At 41.9% G+C, this 18766-nt stretch overlaps 1 protein-coding gene across 1 annotated transcript; it reads left to right on the forward strand.

Moving 5' to 3' along the window:
* The first annotated feature begins 4786 nt into the window (after nucleotides 1-4786).
* med27 (mediator complex subunit 27) lies at nucleotides 4787-10286 on the forward strand. The gene is made up of 8 exons (XM_084947179.1): nucleotides 4787-5189; nucleotides 5826-5970; nucleotides 9177-9307; nucleotides 9431-9524; nucleotides 9614-9721; nucleotides 9800-9841; nucleotides 9917-9994; nucleotides 10079-10286. The coding sequence occupies exons 1-8, from the start codon at nucleotides 4987-4989 to the stop codon at nucleotides 10211-10213; spliced, it is 936 nt and encodes a 311-aa protein (XP_084803305.1). The 5' UTR covers nucleotides 4787-4986; the 3' UTR covers nucleotides 10214-10286.
* Nucleotides 10287-18766: the final 8480 nt, after the last annotated feature.

The raw sequence follows: 18766 nt of genomic DNA on the forward strand, positions 1-18766 counted from the left end.
CAATAACATTTAATACTTAGTATTTACTGTTATTTACGCTTAGCTAGATTATTGCAATGGTGTTGTGTTTATTATGTTGCTCTCTTTTTTGCTTGTTTTCTCTTCTTTTTTTTCACCTGTTGAGGTCATGTCTGTCCCGTCTCTAACTACTGAAAATAAAATAAAATAAATAACAAAGGTCAATCCAATGGACCGATATGGCAAGGCCGTGATGATGCACTTGGTAAAGTAAATCCGTTGGGCATCTTGGCCTTCAGACAATAATTCTGATGGCTAAAGAACCAAATCAAACAGGCAAAAGAAAACAAACAAACTAAAAACTGATGGCAAAAGATTGGTTAGGCCTACCCCTGACCAACTGCCACTCCCTCAGCCTGGGCCTGTTGGAGGTGACTTCCTGTTAAAAGGGGGTTCCCCGGACCTTCAGTGCTCATTAAGAATCTCAGAGGTCAGGTGATTTTTGTCTCTGGGGAAGCAGAATGAACAAAGGTCACGGTTACATGTAAACATAGCTGGACTGGCCCGGTATGCCCGATGGTGATTTTTCGTTTTTATGGGCCGATGGGTTGGTTTTTTTTCGTTTTTTTCCGTAACGGTATAAACAATGAAAGGTGGTGGATTGGCCAGATGCTGGGAGATGTGTAAAGATAACTCAGTTGTTTGGTGGTGGCTATCGCGGAGCTGCCACAGATTCAGTAACATAAGCAAGTGGTGGAGGCCAGCATGTGGATGACGGAAAGGCAGGAGAAGCAGAGACCCGAAGCGGCCGCCGGTCCGAGTGTCAGGTGAACTGAACTTCAGGTAAGAAGTTATGACCTGCAGTCTATCTGGGTCAGATATAAACCAAGTTTAGGTGGAGTTTATTTTCCTTGTGCTGACTTTTTACAATCAGTTACAATAACTCGTACTGCGTACTAGCTAGCATGACGGAGTTTCTATACTGCTGGGTGGGTGCTATGATGTTACTGATGTTGAACTTGTTTTATCTTATTTTATTCATAAGGTTAGTTAGTAGAGTTTCCAACCCTCCCGTAAAAAAACGGAATCGTCTGGTATTCAGAGAAAATATTACGCGTTTCGTATTGAGGTGAAAAGGAACAGTTTGTCCCGGACTTCAGCTACAATGAAAAAGACACAAAGCTGGATTTATTCTGTCTTTGCTGCACAGCTGCCTCTTCTTCTCTCATTCTCTCCCCTCCCTCTCCTGTTTCTACTTCAATCATGAAACTGATCAATGATCAGCTGATCGGCTTTTCTCTCTTGTTTGTTTATCGCTCACTTTGCGCCAGAAAGAAGAAACCAGCGGATGTCGCGCTAAACAACAGCAGCGCGTTTAAGCTTGATCAGCTGTTGTTAGAATTTATTTAATATTACTTTCTAGTATCAGCTGATGTTTGCTGGAGCCACAGCTGTAAAGCTGCTGGTCATGATGTCGGTTTGAATATGTGGTGAGAGGGAAACATGAAGATGAAACCAGGAGACGTCCTTACTGAATCATCAGAGCTGAACAGGTGATGGAGAAACAGGTTTACCTTTTAGGTGACATGAATGAGTTGAAGGGAAGTGAACTGTTTCTGAGAGACAAATAACACCAGGATCCTTTTCTAAGTAGCTGACAGCTGGTAACTGTGCAGGGGCGGGTCTAGCAAAGCTTTTGCCAGGGGCCCAGGTAGGGCATTAACAGGGAAAGGGGGGCACAAAGAAATACTTTTCTTTCTTATTCTCATTTAAAATGTCTCGCTTTTAACAAATAATTATCTGAATCTTACAACAAACGTTTTCATCTGATGTAAAATGTATAGAAATCCATTATTGTACATAGTAATTTTTTTAGGGTCCCATCATAATTTCTTCAGAAGTAGCTAAGTACTGTGTATGATGCCAGTATTTTCCCACATATTCTAGGTACTGTACCAGTACTGTGTGTAAAATGCCATCAAAAAGTCAATTAAGTTTTATTCTTTCTCACCTGTCTTTCTGTCTCCTTTCACTTTTTAAAGGTTGCCATGTTAGAAAAAATATTTTGCCCTGCCATGCTGTTTATTGATGTGGCAAATGAATGGTTTATGAAAATATATCTAAATCTGTCATCAGTAATCAGTAATGATCATGTCTCACCTCTAGTCTTCTCTGTCTTAATTTCAGGTTTTCACCATGTGTTGTAGATAGTTCAGGAGGTTAACTCGACCAAGCAGTCTACTTCCAGGTACTGTTTAGAATACCAGAATAGGGAGGATGGTGCAGGTTTAAGTTTATTAGACTGATACACATACACCAACAAGACAGCGTACATCACTGTGACAACAGCGTTTGTTTTCATTCAAAGGCTTTATGGTTTTTCCTGGTGGGCCGGTCTCTAGTCAAAATGCCCGGGCCGATTTTTTGTTCCAGTCCAGCCGTGCATGTAAATACCTGTGACCTTTAACCTTCTATCTTTACATTTATTTACATCATCATCCAATGACTGTAAGATTGCCTTTCCAAATACAGGCTGTATCCCAATTCAGGGTCTGCAGCCTTAAAGGCTGCATTTTAAGGCCGATTACGTCACAGCGGCGCGCCGAAGGCTGTCCCAATTCAAAGGCTGCTCGAAATGCGGCCCTCAAATGCGTCCTTCATTTCCCTGAATTTTAAGGATGTGGCGGTGTAGACTTCGTGGCCCAACATATCCCAGAATGCATAGCGCGGTGGTGGGTGTGGATAATTTTGCCGAAAAAAAAATGGCGGATGAGGGGCGCCCGAAGAGTAAACTTTAAGTATGTACTGAATATTATGTCACTTATTTATGTGCAAATGTTTAATAACAAAGAACATTAAAACATTACTGTTGGCCACATGTCGGCAAAGTTATGTGACATTAGTGACGTTTGTACTAACTTGGTTTTACAGCCTTTACTTTATACGCTGTTCAATAGTCGACCTTAATCTTACAGAGAATGTGATGATTTTATGGATAATTAAAGTCAGTCATATATCCACAAACACAACAAGCTGAAAGTCAGTGATGCTGCTCGGTTTGCAGTCCTGAATATCACGGCACAAGCAGGATTCACTGCACTGTTAATGTTAGCTATGTTATATTGCTGCCTCTGTTCGGTGGTGTCGAGCCAAACGGACTTTAACGTGTGTTTGAACGAGCTGACGGTTCACTCGTTAAGCTGAACGAAAGATGCTTTAATCACAGCAGTCACACATGTGTCCACTGTACCATCTGGGAACTCTTCTTGTTTAGCACTCGTAATAACACAAACACTAAATCCTCCTTCTCTGGTGCTGTTGTGTAGCAGTGTCTACACCTGAGACTGTCACCTGTCTGTCTGTCCTGCACTCTCTCTCTGTTTCTTTCTCTCTGATTGTGGAATAAAAGTATGAACATGTGTTTATAAGTTACACTTGTGTTTGAATCCTGCAGCTTCTCACACATTTGATTTCCATGTGTGACGACTGCAAGTGTCCAGAGTGAGGACAGACTGAGGGACCCACTGCTGCACATCATCTGTGAGGCTTTGCACCCCTGATGATCCACCAGGACAAACTCAGCAGTGTGTGAGGAAGAGGAGGAGGAAGAGCCAGCAGCAGCTGACAGATGGAGAGAATAGACAGACTGTTCCCTGTTTGTGAAGGACTGCTAGGAAAGTTTAACATAACTAACTGTCTGTCCTGAATCAGTCTTATTAGGTAATGTTCAAATAATGTTATCATCCCAGTGTTTTCAGTGTGGGAGAAAGTACTCAGGGCCTTCAAGTTACACACTATGAAAGGCAGCAACAAGTTTAATGTTCAGAAACCTAAAGTATGTATCATCAGCAGAATGGAGCTAAAAATAAATGTTTGTTTCAGTTCTATGAAGCTTTGAGTATTTTGGATCAGTAGCACTGCTGTGTTTGTTGCATCATATTGCTGTAACTGTTTATATGCTTTATATATTCTGAGGTAAGTTGATCTATAGTGTTACATCATATTCTATAAGGATGTTATGTGTTTGTAGACTTTCTGCCCAGTTTGACCCATTTAGCAGAAGTCAGCCTGTTTAAGGCTCTGATATCTATTCTGTATGACTTAAAGCAGTTATGACATGGTCTGATTTTCTCACCCAATAAAGGAATATTTAATATATCAGTCTACTCTTCATTCTATCAGAAACAGTTATCACAGCTCGTACATTTGCTTTTTACACATATATGTAAGCATTGAGCCAAATTTAGTAATGCCAACATATTAAAAGAACAATATTTGTCTCTTATATATATAATACATCTATATATACACTGTCACAGATACTTGTCTTTGAGTGAAGATTTAAGGTGATAGGACATATAAATAGCTGAAACTTGAATCTTTACTGAAGCTCAGTATTTGACACAGAGTCAAATGAATTTCACTCACATGTGCTGTACCAGTGTACCTGCACATGTGATGTGACAATAGAAGTGATTTGATTTGAGAGTTCAAACTCACTGCTGTAATAACTAATAATGATTAATATAATAACTATAATATTGGCCATATCATATTTACACTGACTTTAGTCTCATGAACAACATTAACTATTTGTTATTTACTAGCTAATCTTATATGACTGTTCAGTACAGATATGAAGCCCAACAATCATGTTTTACAGTCCTGTGGTCTCAGCCTCTGATACTTATTAAATCACACAAAGCTCATGTAGAAACAAACGAACAAAATATGTTCTCCTTCATTTCTGTCAACCACACGTTTCCAGCTATCATGGTTGCTAGGCAACCTGGGCAGCGCGACGGAGGCTAGACCGTCCCATTTCACAAGCCTCGCACTTCCGGCCTTAGCGGTCTTTGAGTACGCGGCCCTTGAGGACCGTTGAGGCTGCGTACTTTAAGGCTGCAGACCCTGAATTGGGATACAGCCACAGTCACGTTAAAGTCACGTTTTTTTTAGTTTTTTTTTTAACGACTTCCTAAACGTCATCAACGCGCGCCAGCAGCCGGGGGGGAAAAAGCAGCGAAGATGGCGGACGTGGTGAATGTCGGAGTGAACCTGGATGCGTTTTCTCACGCCATCAGCGGCATCCAGGCGCTGCGCTCCAGCGTGAGCCGCGTGTTCGAGTTCCTGAAGGACGGCATGAAGAACCGCGAGACGCTGGAGGGCCGAGAGAAGCAGTTTATATCCGAATTCCAGGAAAACCTAGAGGCGGTCAACAGAGACCTCAAGTGAGTCCAAACACTGTCCGTCACGATCCAGCCTACAGAACAACACGCTAACCCCCAGACCAGGGTCCATTCATATTTCTGCTGATTTAAGAGTTAATACACAAAGACATGCTGACAGACCAGGGTCCATTCATATTTCTGCTGATTTAAGAGTTAATACACAAAGACATGCTGACAGACCAGGGTCCATTCAGATACATAATTTTCTTAGGGATTGATAAAGCATTCTGATTCCTGATTCTAACAGCTGCCAAGCACCTACTGTCTCTGTGTCGTTGGTGTGGAAAGTTGAAATGCTGTCCAAAGGGAATTTTGGATCTTCAGAGCAGATATGCATCTTCCTCACGGGAATTATTAAAATATAAAGTTCATTTTCTGAATACATCCTAAACTGAAGGCGACTTTCCGTGCCACAGAGCAACACTCGGAGTGTATTTTGAGACAAGACAGCAGCTGATGGTCAGGATGATTTTAGGTCCATGTTTGCTGAGAGTCTAAGTGTAATCAGCCATGCTCGAGCAGGCTGAAGTGAGCCTGACCTCTGACTGTTATTTTATGACTTTTTAATCCTAAACACGTTTTTACGGTTTGACTTTCTCTGGTGACTGAAAATCCGTCTCTCTGTCTATCTGTCAGTGAGCTGGAGCGTCTCAGCGGATTGGTTGGTCGCCCCTCAGAGTCCCACCCCCTCCATAACAGCGGTCTGCTGAGTCTGGACCCGGTGCAGGATAAAACTCCTCTGTACTCTCAGCTGCTGCAGGCATACAAGTGGTCCAACAAGGTAACCGCTAACGTGCACTTCCTGTTCACTGATGATCAACGTTCCCTCTAATGTTTCATGTGTCTGAGCGAACACACAAACTCCCTGAGCGTCCCCTTGGACCACTGTGAGCAACAGCAGACGTGTGCACTGTGGTCACGCCAGCATCCAATCCATCCAAGTTACATGGTTATTAAAATAATCACATTACAGCGTTTACATTTATGTTAGACTACTTTAAATTAACTGCTTTAGCCCACTTACAATGAAAATTTAAAACAATCGTGTTCATGACCTGTAGCATGTTCACACTATTGGAAGTAAAAATAACTTGAACTCCAAGTTCGAAAACACAACTTTCTTTATTTATTTTTTATAAAGCTCTGACTTGTATTATGAGTCTGTGGTCTGGGAGAGAGTCTGTAACTCTGTCTGCAACATACAGTAAATAATGACCAATGTTGGGCAATTAATTATATAGTTACTTCTTCAAAAAAGTTACTGAGTTATGCAAACAACAAAGTTTTTGCAGCTGTTTACCTAAAAATGCAGCCAAGGCGTTTTTTTAAATAAACATTTCAAACTATTTACAGAACAATCAGCTGTTCTGCATCAAATCTGATGCCACACAAATTATTTGTGCCACTCCAAAAATAATTTCTGTCCACTATGAGATGAAGGAGAACAACAGCCTGATACCTGCAGGCCTGACAACAGCAGATGTATCACTGCTGTAACACCTGTAACACTCAGCAGTCGCCTCACTGTTCTGACACACACAACAACACTATTGACTACACTACACACTAACTACACACTAACTACACAAGATTTGCCCTAAATGTCGCAAATCTCTCACATCTCAAACACGCCGTCACTCCTAAAACTTCCCCCTTCCTAAACAATAAATGCCATGTTGCCATATCATTTTGTGATTGGTCGACATGGTACATTTTTCCACCAATAGGAGAGGCTGGGGGTGGAGTTTGTCTTTGCTCACAGGCTTTCGAGTGTTTTCCTTATAAAACGCAGTTTTTACCGTTTCTTCCTGCAGTAAATATAAACAACGACAGTATTCAGGAAGAAAACCAAACATTGCAGATATTTTTATCATAACTCTGGTTTTACGTGGCCGATCAACACAATTTAAAAACTGGTATAAAGTCCACACTTTGTCCATCAGTTGTTCGTCTGTCCTGCTCACATCTCCAATGGTTGTACACGTTGTCATTAACGTGGCTTCGCTCCACATCAGCCGCTTTGCTAAAACACCGGTGTCGGCACATAAGGACGCTGTCATAGCCTGTCAGCGACGTTGATTAGCTGCGTATATACGAATGTGAATCGCATCATTGGCTGGACTTTGGGATAAGGTGGCATCGTTCTGATCCCATACGGGAGCAGCCAGTCACTGACTAACACTGCAGAACAGAGTTGTTAAAGTTTTAATTTTAATTTAAATTCAGGTTAGATTTTTTTATTCTGTGCGAAGAGACCGTGCCAGCTGTGCGCAATTGCGCACGCGTGCAGCTTAGAGGGAACATTGCTGATGATGACTTCAGAGCAACCGCCCTGTTCACAGCGAGATCAAAGTGGACCTGAACCTGGACATGTATTTCCACACGGAGCTCTGCTGTAACACACCGTCACAGATTTAACAATTCAAGAAAGGCATGTTTAGCACCATCATAGCTAACTGAGCGGAGGAGACGACAGCTGAGCGTCAGTGTAGCGGGGTCACTGTCCCCTGCCGTTCATGAGCGGTCCGTGTCTTTAGCAGAGAGTAGCTGTTGTTGGCTGGCTGCTCTGAAACAGGACGTTCCTCTTGTTCGCCGTAATGTTCGGGTTTGCAGACACGTCATGATGAGGACTGTTTGAGTCAGGTGACCCGGTGCCATCAGCACTGTGCATCTCATATTTCATGACTTTGGGCGTATTCATCAAATACTGGCTTTTGGGGCGTGTTGGATCAAAAGAAATAAATATAACCGCTTTTACCTCGAACCGGAGAAGCCACAGAAATTAAAGTAGCTACGGCACACTGGATCGCCTAGCAACACAATTGTTTTTACACATGTTGGCGTGAAGGCTGCTGTAATGTGAGCCAGCTGGGTGAGTGATAGATGAATATGTAGGGACTGTAACTGGAATTAAAGACTTGTGGTTACTGCGGGGTCGAAGATGGATGTTGAGCTGGAGTGAGGGCTGGGCCATATATCGAATATACTTGACGAGTTTGTCCACATACGATGGTTAAAATGGCGTTATCGTAACCATCGAGTATGGGTTGCCATGGAAATATTACGGTGTCTGCACGGTTTTTTTTTCTCCCACACACTGCGAATGCATCATTAATCCCGTGCGTGTTTCAGTCATACCAGATAGGGAAATATGGCGACGGTGGGAGTTTGAGACTCGCTGTCGATTGGATTTCCCAACGAAGGCGGCAGCACCACGAACCAGCTGAAAAATCACCCACTGCAAAATGACGAGTGTTTTAAACTCAGCGTGTGATCGTCTCCACACGCCATGGGACACAAACCTGCTGTGTCGGTTTTATCGTCGCTGTTTGGACTTCAGCTTCTGTCGTGTGAGGTTTTTTATTTGACTGTTTCACATGTTATAAGCACAAAGGACGACCTTTGTAACCTCAGTTGTTTGTTTTGTTTCGGTTTGTTTGTTAAAGTCGACTGTTGACCGCAGACAGACGTGGTTGTGACAAGCCTCTGTGTGCAGCTGATGGTGCGTAGCGTTTTCAGACCAACAGAATCAGCCCCCCGCCTCTGATACCCACTGACTCTTCAGCTGTGTGTCATTAATCAGCGAGTTCTTGATCGCGACTCTTCAGCTGCTCTGAGCGTGTCAGGTGCTTTGATGTTGGTCCACAGCTGGAGCTCACGGAGCTGCCACCACAGAACAAGCCAGCGGCGGCTCTCGTTTATGAAGGCTGAAGATGAGTCCTTCCACCGTCGCCGTCGTGTTTGCAAAAACATGGACGTGATAAAACCACTCCCTGTAAACTGGTCAGGGACCGCCCACCCGGACGCTGCCTCCATGTTTTTACTGTCTGACAGTCAGACAGAGAGAGGACACTGGGATTGTCCTCGTGTGGACACTTGTGAGGTCGGATGCAGGCTGAGCGTCTGAGTGTGAGGAAAACGTTTAATCCATGTTTAGAGGCCCCGCCTACCGTCAAATCCTCACGGTGTGTTTGTGTGTATGTGTAGTTGCAGTATCACGCTAGCTTGGCCTCCAGTTTGTTGAACCAGCAGTCGCTGAAGCGATCAGCCAATCAGATGGGAGCATCAGCCAAGAGACGGCCCAAAGTCCAACCCAGTACTCTGGTACTGCCTCCACAGTGAGTACTATTGCACAAAATACTACAACAGTGCTACAGTAAACTATTTCACACCTTTATGCTGCGGTTCCCCTGGTTTATCCTTTCACACTAACACACGGGCACCTGTCACACCTGTCACAGGTATGTGGATGATGTCATCTCTCGCATCGGCAGGCTGTTTCCTGATATGACCATTGAGCTGTTCAGACCCAACGGGACGTCGGCTGTGCTGCTGGTAGTAGAATACACATTTAAACACACTTTGTGCCCACAGGTGTTTTCAGATCAGGTAACAGGTGTCTGTCTCACCTGTCTCCGTCCCAGGTGACTCTGGGGAAGGTGCTGAAGGCCATTGTTGTGATGCGGTCGCTGTTTATCGACAGAACCATAGTTCGAGGATTCAACGAAAACGTTTACAACGAGGATGGAAAGGTGAGTGTTCGCCTGACAGGTAACAGCTGATTTTGTGTCCCAGGTAACCACGGTAACCTGTTCTTTTGTCCTCGTCAGCTGGATATCTGGACCAAGTCCCAGTACCAGGTGTTTCAGAAGGTAAGAGATCTCAGATGCATAGAAGTTGATATGTGGGCCTAGCATACAGAGCCCTGATCAGCCAGGTGCTTGCAGGTAACAGACCACGCCACCACCGCCCTGCTGCACTACCAGCTGCCTCAGATGCCAGACGTCGTTGTGCGGTCTTTCATGGTGAGAGTAATCGGGCACCAGAGTAATCTGATTACCCTCTGTCGTTGCCTGTCTGTGTCTGACCCCTCTGTGTCGCCCTCTCAGACCTGGCTGCGGAGCTACATAAAGCTCTTCCAGTCGTCATGTCAGCGTTGTGGCCGTTTCCTGCAGGACGGACTTCCTCCCACGTGGAGGGACTTTAGGACCCTAGAGGCGTTTCATGACACCTGTCGCATGTAACAGGACACTTCCTGTTTATCTGTAAAGTTTTTCTTTATGTAAAGGTGTTTCAATAAAGTTTGTTTTGTACAGATGTGTGAGTGAAGCTGTTATTGATGTCTGCTGAGCCGTGAGCCTGTTCATGGCTTAAATTTATTTATTTATATATTTTTACAAAGTTTGCTTTCTGCATGCAAAACCCCCCCAAAGTTGAGTCAAATTTATTTCTGTGCACAAACTTGGCCAAATAAAGGTGATTCTGATAATACTGCCCAGGGAAACCTGACTGCCAATATGGGCAAGACTCCAGGTGCAGGCTGTGTAAAGATGCCCCTGAGACAATCCAGCACGTAACAGCAGGATGCAAGATGCTGGCAGGCGGGGCATACATGGAACGCCATAACCAAGTGCCCGGCATAGTGTACAGCAGAGGTGTCAAACTCAATTGCATAGGGGGCCAAAACTCGAGGCACACTTTAGGTCGTGGGCCAAACAAGATAAACATTTTTTAAACACACTAAATCAATGTTTTTTGAACATAAATATGAATAAAAACACAGTAATATTATTCCAGAATAAATAACTTAAAAAAATTAACTTTAAATATTTTGCTCTCCATAAAAATATATCCTGTCACAATTATGCAAGTTAGAAATAAGAACATGCTGCCAAAACCCCAGAAAAAATAAATGAAAGCATATACAAGGTTGGAGCCGCATGTAGACAGAGCTGGGCGTTGCTGCAGGAATGGAACTAATAAACTGTGCAGGCCATTCAGTGTCGTACTTTCCCCTGAGTGTATCATTACACTGCAGCTCCACCTGAATCTGCACAGGTGCAGCTCAGCAAAGTCTGCTGACTTGGCTGAACATTACTTGGCAACAGGGAAAGTGAGGCAGGTTGCACTGGTGCATTTGTGACAGCTTCACTTGAAACGCCTTCACCGCATCATACATGTCCATGAACTGACAGGTTTCCTTGCTGAGCTCAAAAACTACATAAAGTCAGAGATAGAAACGACAAGGAGCAGGTGCATCTAGTACAGGTAGAGCTGCTGCAAAAACCCACAGAGCCCAGCAGCCAGCGCAACAAATTCTGGATCCTTAGCTTTTAGTTAGCATTAGCAGCACATCCTGCGTCCGATGTGAAAGGACTTTTATGCTGCGCACTGTGACTCACAGCAATGGTCCCGGGTCAGCCCTGACTTTGTGTTAAACTAATCCTAAAGTAATAATGGTGTTTCTAACCACTGATATACCACAACTTTTTCCTTTCAACAGCTGCTGAAAGTTAGGGGACCTAGCTGCTATCGGATATTTATATAGAGATCCTCCAGCTTCAAACTGTATTACCCTTCAAGGACCTGCAGTTCAAAAAAGTGCCCCTCCGACAGCCAAACCCATCTGTTCTCTGATTGGATTGTTACATTTGTGATTGACATGACATTGACCAATCAGATGAAAGGAAGAAAAATGGGGTCAAAATTCGTACTTGTAACTTGCAGGGTTTTTTTTGGCTAAGTCCACACACAAATCTTTTTTACACATACAAATCTTTTTTACACATACACAAATTCTTTTTACACATACAAATCCTGATTTACAAATACAAAACTGATTTACAAGTACAAAATATTTATGACCACATTTTGAGCCCATAGGGAAACGGTACTTTTACTCTGCCACATTTGCAAAATTCGACTCGTTACTTTTTCTTTTTTCTTTTTTTTTTTGAAATTAGTTTAACACATTAGATAACATGCCGCCAGTGGAGTTTCCGGTAACTTTTTTACCAATGAGATGTGGCCATGCAGTCACATGACCAGTTTAAAACTGTGGCGGGCAGAGCGGCCCAAGCGTGATATAATATCACGTTATTACAATATACATAATTATCACGTTTGTACAATATAAATATTATATTGTTCAAACGTGAAAGGTATATTGCACGAACATGAAAGGTATATTGTTAGAACAATAAACTTTTCACGCTCTAACATGATATAGCTCTATTTTTCTTTTGCCTGGGTGGCAGCTCTACGCTTACGTACTCGGATGAGCTTGCCTCATCCTACAAGTTGTGCCTCCATCTCTTGTGTCCAGATCACACGCTGCTCCACCTTTTCACTTCCATCTCTGTGTTTGTGCGTGTGCAGTGTGAGAGGCAGCGTTGAGGGGCGACAGGATTTCAAACAGGTTTGATTATCTTGCGACCATACGATTGATGATTGGGAGCTGGTCGTGAGGTGTTAACTGCTTTTCGTTACCCCATGTATACTACACGATGCACGACACACGATTAAGGCAAAACACGGGCAGATCCCCAAAACGGTTGCGCGACTGAAAAATCTGCTCAAAATGGGCCAAAAATTGCACAGTGTATGGCCAGCTTTTGGAGGCTAGCTCCAAACAAACATCTGCAGCTTGGCAGTATATACAGCACTATAATGACCAGACCTAATTCTTTTGAAAACCATACATCTTTCCACAGGTCTCCACTTCATCAGACATCACCTAGACACAGAGCTGGATGAGGCCAGCACAAACAGCGGCCTAACCGACAAAGATGATGGATCCATGGGGTCAGGAAAGCCAGAAGCAGGGCTGGAGAGGTACCTTTCATGTCCATTCACTGGAGGTGTGGATCTATTGCATGGCGTTCCTCACATCAAGAAGCTGTCGATCAAAGTCAATACAGCTCTTCCTGCATCTGGAGCTTGTGAATGACTTCTCAGTCATGCAGGACTCCTGTTCACTGCTAAACAGTTACAGCTTCACAGAAAGAACCTTGAGCGCAAACTGCTGCTGAAGCTTAACCATCACCTCACTGAGTAAAGAAATGGCACATTTTTGGTAAATATGCAGAAATAGATGCACACCCATACAACTTATGGTAAACTGAGCTGCCTTGTATGAACATATGTTGAAGATGCCTCGTTCTGTTTTCTCTGAGGCTGCTGCCATTTGGAGCAAAAATGAATATAAAGTTTACAGCATATCTTGTCACAGGAAATTATTTGCACTGTTTATATGTTTATATTATTTACTGTAGGTATTGGTGAAAAAAGCTTGATGTTGTGAAAAACTGAAACCTGGAAATTAGAATTGTTGTGCCTTATTTTGTCGATCTTTTTACATATATTCCTGTTGAAAATACTACAATTTGTATATTTTTGTTTGTCTGATAGCATTTATTTAAAAAATAAATCAGACATTTCAAACAGTTACTCACTACTTGAGTAGTCTTTTCACCAAGTACTTTTTTACTCTTACTTGAGTAACTTTTTTGACGACTACTTTTCACTTTTACTTGAGTAATAATATTTTAAAGTAATGCTACTCTTACTTGGTACAATTTTTGGATACTCGACCCATGTCTGCTGACATGTCAGATTCTTCTTTAGCTCTTCTACTTTCTGTAGTTTCTGCTCTGCATTTCGGTTTTTCAGCTTATCCTGACATTTTGACTCGTAGTGCCGTCTTAAATTAAATTCCTTAATTACAGCCACATTAGCTCCACAAATAAGATACGGGTTTACCAGCAATGTTTGTAAACATATATTCAGCCAACATTAGCTAATTGTTATTTACTAGCTAATCTTGAAATGACTGTTGAGGAATGAAGCCCAACAATCATGTTTCACAGTCCCGTGGTCTCAGCCTCAGATACTCAACTAATCAAAGTGATGTCATGACAAAAATGAATGACCAACAAAACATTTTTCTCCTTCATTTCTGTCACACAAAGCTGTATGAAACATTTCTTGCGGTTAGTATCATGGTTGCTAGGCAACCTGAACAGCGCGACGAAGGCTAGACCGTCCCATTTCACAGGCCTCTCACTTCCGCACTTCTCGTACTTATAGTACGCACTGTACGTAGTGCGCGTAGTGCGCGTGCTTCAAGCGTGCAGACCCTGAATTGGGACACAGCCATTGATTCAGTCTCTTCTGTAACTCACCTTAATCATACGCCCAAACAGGTGAGTCACCCCGAGGGTGTTTTTTGTTATCCAGCTTCACTGAACCAGCCAGCATGCTCAGGTCATAGGACAGCGGTCATCAGCTCTGTAAGGCAAGGCAAGGCAAGGCAAGTTTATTTGTATAGCACAGAGACATTAGAAGCAAAAACAAATAAAAAGCATGATTTAAAATTGATTAAAACAAGTAAACAAACAAACTAATTAACAAACAAACAAAACAGTATATAAAATCAAAACAGATAAAATCAGAACAGTAGATAAAATCAGTAGTTAAATGTAAGTTTTGAAATTTAAGCTTAAAAGTGTAAGTCAGTAAGTTCAGGTAAGCATCAGTCCAGAACTTACCTGCTGCTTACCTGGATATTAAACATGAAGGACACAGGCTGATGACATAATCTGGGTGGTGTTTATGTGAGTCTAAAACTAAAAGGTCCTGAAGAAGGACTCCAAACAGATCACCTGATGTAAGTCATCAGGCTGTGATTTGAACAAAGAGGAACAAAAACCTGTGAAGGTGATGTGTTTGTTTCTGCTGCACAGGTGTCCCACAGTAACTCCTCCCTCATTCAGGTGGACTAATTCATGGTTATCCTAAACACAGTGGCGGACTTGATGTAATTTGATCACTCTGACCACCGTCCCAGAGGAAATCCTCAACACTTTCATGCTGTTTGCATCACATCATTAATTAATTAATGTCATTTAATGGTCGGGCATTGCATTGTACAGCTACAAGCATTTCACCTCATGTCATACTGTGTATGGTTTTGTGTGTGACAAATAAAATTTGAATTTGATCAACAATCCACACTGTTTTATGGCTCTCTTCTCCCTCTGGTGGATTATATGTGCACTGCAGGCAGCTCAAAAAATGAGTGACATCTTTCAGTTAAAAACTTTAAATATAACAACAAATCCAAAGGTTTTCTGCTGAAACTGTGTGAAAATCAGTTTTATTCCATGAATCCCTGTCGTGGTCAGTAATACGATTTAAAAAGATTTAAATCCTAGGAATTAAAATAATAATAAAGAAACATGAAATCTGCTCTTGTGGCAATTGTTGTGCTACAGGTTTAAATAAAGTTTCTAAAATGTTTGAAACTCAGCAACATTTTAAAATCTATGATTTGAGTTTTATGCTTCAGAAAATGTTTGATTGTTATAACCGGACAGTGTTGAAAAAAGTAATCGGTAACTAATTACTGATTACTTCCCCCAAAAAGTAATCCCGTTACTTTACTGATTACTTATTTTCAAAAGTAATTAGTTACTTAGTTACCTTTTCAAAACATGATTTACAACCTGAATAGGTAAAAAGCGATAGATCTTTCAGGCCAATTCGACCTTTTCTGCATATTCCAGCATATAAAATGTGTTTACACTCAGTCTTTCAAATAGATGCAAGTAAAACACAGCAGAAAATAAATAAACTCACAGACTCAGCGGTCCTGTTGCTCTATTTTCACCTGTTTAGCAGGAGTGGGGCAGGCGGAGGTTTGCCCTGGTGCAGGTATGACGCAGCCGTCATGTCAGTGGAAGGATCTGGGAGTTTCTCTGGGAATGTCACATTCCTGTGGTAGCGCACAGTTTTCTTCCCACGGAGTGAACAGCAGACACTAATGTTTTTGTCACTTTTTACAGAATCAAAGTAAGGTCTGTCAGAGGCGGAGCCAGACATTTGAAACACCTGGGGCTTAGCCCAAAAGGGTAGTATGCATGTGGGATTTTTTATTTATTTATTTATTTATTTATTTATTTATTTATTTATTTTTTATTTTTTATTTTTTTGGGGGGGGGGGGTAGAAATGACTGAAAGATTAATTGGCTCTGTTTTGAGTTTTGTTCAAAAAAGAATGACTTCATATAGGGAAAAATATATATCACATGTGCAGGACACCTTAAACTAGTTTTTTAATTAAGCAGCAAGGCAGAACAAGGTCAGGGCTGTATCAAGGCACGAGGACTAAACCCCTATTCAACCAGACCCAGAACTGATCCAGAATTAAAACAGGACTACAACAGTTCAAAATCAGGACTACTTGGGACTTAACCGAGACAGAACCAGAATCAAAACTAGATGATAGTAGCACTAAAAATCATCATAGACCTGCACTACACGTATTTTTTAATTCTACCAAAGTACACTATTTAGATTGAGAAAAGTTTATATAATTATTTAGCCTTGTTGTGCAAACAAGCCTGCAGAACTTAATAAATATAGAATTTGAAAAGTAACAAACCTAAAAAGATGCACTAGGTAACCATTTGACTAACAGGTGTGTCTCACCTGCTCTTGTTCCATCTCTGTTCAATTCAATTCAATTTTATTTACACAGTGCCAAATCACAACAGCAGTCGCCTCAAGGTGCTTTATATTGTACAGTAGATCGTACATTAATACATACAGAGAAAAACCCAACAATCATATGACCCCCTATGAGCAAGCACTTTGGTGACAGTGGGAAGGAAAAACTCCCTTTTAACAGGAAGAAACCTCTGGCAGAACCAGGCTCAGGGAGGGGCGGGGCCATCTGCTGTGATTGGTTGGGGTGAGAGAAGGAAGACAGGATAAAGACATGCTGTGGAAGAGAGACAGAGATTAATAACAGATATGATTCAATGCAGAGAGGTCTGTTAACACATAGTGAGTGAACCCAGTGCATCATGGGAATCCCCAGCAGCCTACGTCTATTGCAGCATAACTAAGGGAGGATTCAGGGTCACCTGGTCCAGCCCTAACTATATGCTTTAGCAAAGAGGAAAGTTTGAAGCCTAATCTTAAAAGTAAAGATAGTGTCTGTCTCCTGAATCCAAACTGGAAGCTGGTTCCACAGAAGAGGGGCCTGAAAACTGAAGGCTCTGCCTCCCATTCTACTTTTAAATACTCTAGGAACAACAAGTAGGCCTGCAGTGTGAGAGCGAAGTGCTCTAACAGGGTGATATGGTACTACAAGGTCATTAAGATAAGATGGGGCCTGATTATTTAAGACCTTGTATGTGAGGAGCAGGATTTTGAATTCTGGATTTAACAGGAAGCCAATGAAGGGAAGACAAAACAGGAGAAATCTGCTCTCTCTTTCTAGTCCCTGTCAGGACTCTTGCTGCAGCATTTTGGATTAGCTGAAGGCTTTTCAGGGAGTTTTTAGGACTTCCTGATAATAATGAATTACAGTCGTCCAGCCTGGAAGTAATAAATGCATGAACTAGTTTTTCAGCGTCACTCTGAGACAGGATATTTCTAACTTTAGAGATGTTGCACAAATGGAAGAAAGCAGTCTTACATATTTGTTTAATATGTGCGTTGAAGGACATGTCCTGGTCAAAAATGACTCCAAGGTTCCTCACAGTGTTACTGGAGGCCAAGGTAATGCCATCCAGAGTAAGAATCTGGTTAGATACCATATTTCTAAGCTTTTCAGGGCCGAGTACAATAGTCATGGGATTTCTGGCTCTTTTTAGAGAACCGGCTCTTTCGGCTCCAAACTGGGTCTTCAGGTTGTTTTGTTGCTTTAATTAATTTATTATTAACAATAATATAAAATTATGCACAAAAGGAATTACTAATGTAAAAAAAAGTGGTTTTATCTATATATGCTTATATATAAATATATCTGGTGGCCCCTAGAGACAAAGTACATACAAACTCCAAAACACATTTCTAGCGTTAACTGAACTTCCAAAACAGAGCTACCTAGATCACTTAAATTACACAATTGAAAGCATGTGTGTATTGTTTGTGTATTTATACACAAGCACTCATATATATTCAAATAATCAAAAAAAAAAGTTCATTTACCTGTTACTACCACACACCAAATCTGGTTGTTGGTACTTCCTGGCTTGTGTACCCTCTAGGTAACAAAAGCTCAACACTGCGCCCTAGCATCCTGGAGCACTTCTGTTGTGTTTTGTACGTGTTTAGGAGTTTTTACGTGTTTTGGAGTTTTTATGTGTTTTGGAGTTTGTACGTGCTTTGTCTGTAGGGGCCACCGTAAATATACTTTTATTTATTCACTCCACATAAAATGTAATAAATAAATCATATAATACAAAAACCAACTATTCACATTTCAACTTTTAACTATTTAAATTTTCAGCTTTTTCCTTTTAAACAAATTTAAAGTGAAACAACACAAAACACTGCAAACCACAACACAATTAAATATAAATTAAAATGTGAAAACAAAAAGAAGATGCACATTCTCTGATGGACCTGCATGAATAAACTTTCTGAATCCTTTATCATCTGCAACTGAAAATAGTTGTGGATGATTACTATACCTTTCTAATGTGACGTTGTTGTCCCTGGCTCTCTTTCTCTCTCTCTCCCTCCCGCTCTGTTCCTGTGCTACTGCGAGGGTAACTACCGCCCCTCTACCCAGCGCAAAGCACAAGGCTCGCGTGCGGAGTGAAGCGGAAAATAAGTGCGAGAGAGAGGGTGAGAGAAAGGGGGAAAAAAAACCAAAAACCAAAAACCACGGCTCCCAGTAAGGAGCCGGCTCGCAGAGCCATTTCGTTCGCGACCGACACATCACTACAAGACAGCGAGACCAAGCCGAGACTAAGACCAAGACCACGTAAAAGTGGTCTCGA

The sequence above is a fragment of the Perissodus microlepis genome, chromosome 12 (assembly GCF_051167445.1).
Source record: "Perissodus microlepis isolate ML-2025 ecotype Zambia chromosome 12, ASM5116744v1, whole genome shotgun sequence".
Taxonomy (NCBI): Eukaryota; Metazoa; Chordata; class Actinopteri; order Cichliformes; family Cichlidae; genus Perissodus; species Perissodus microlepis.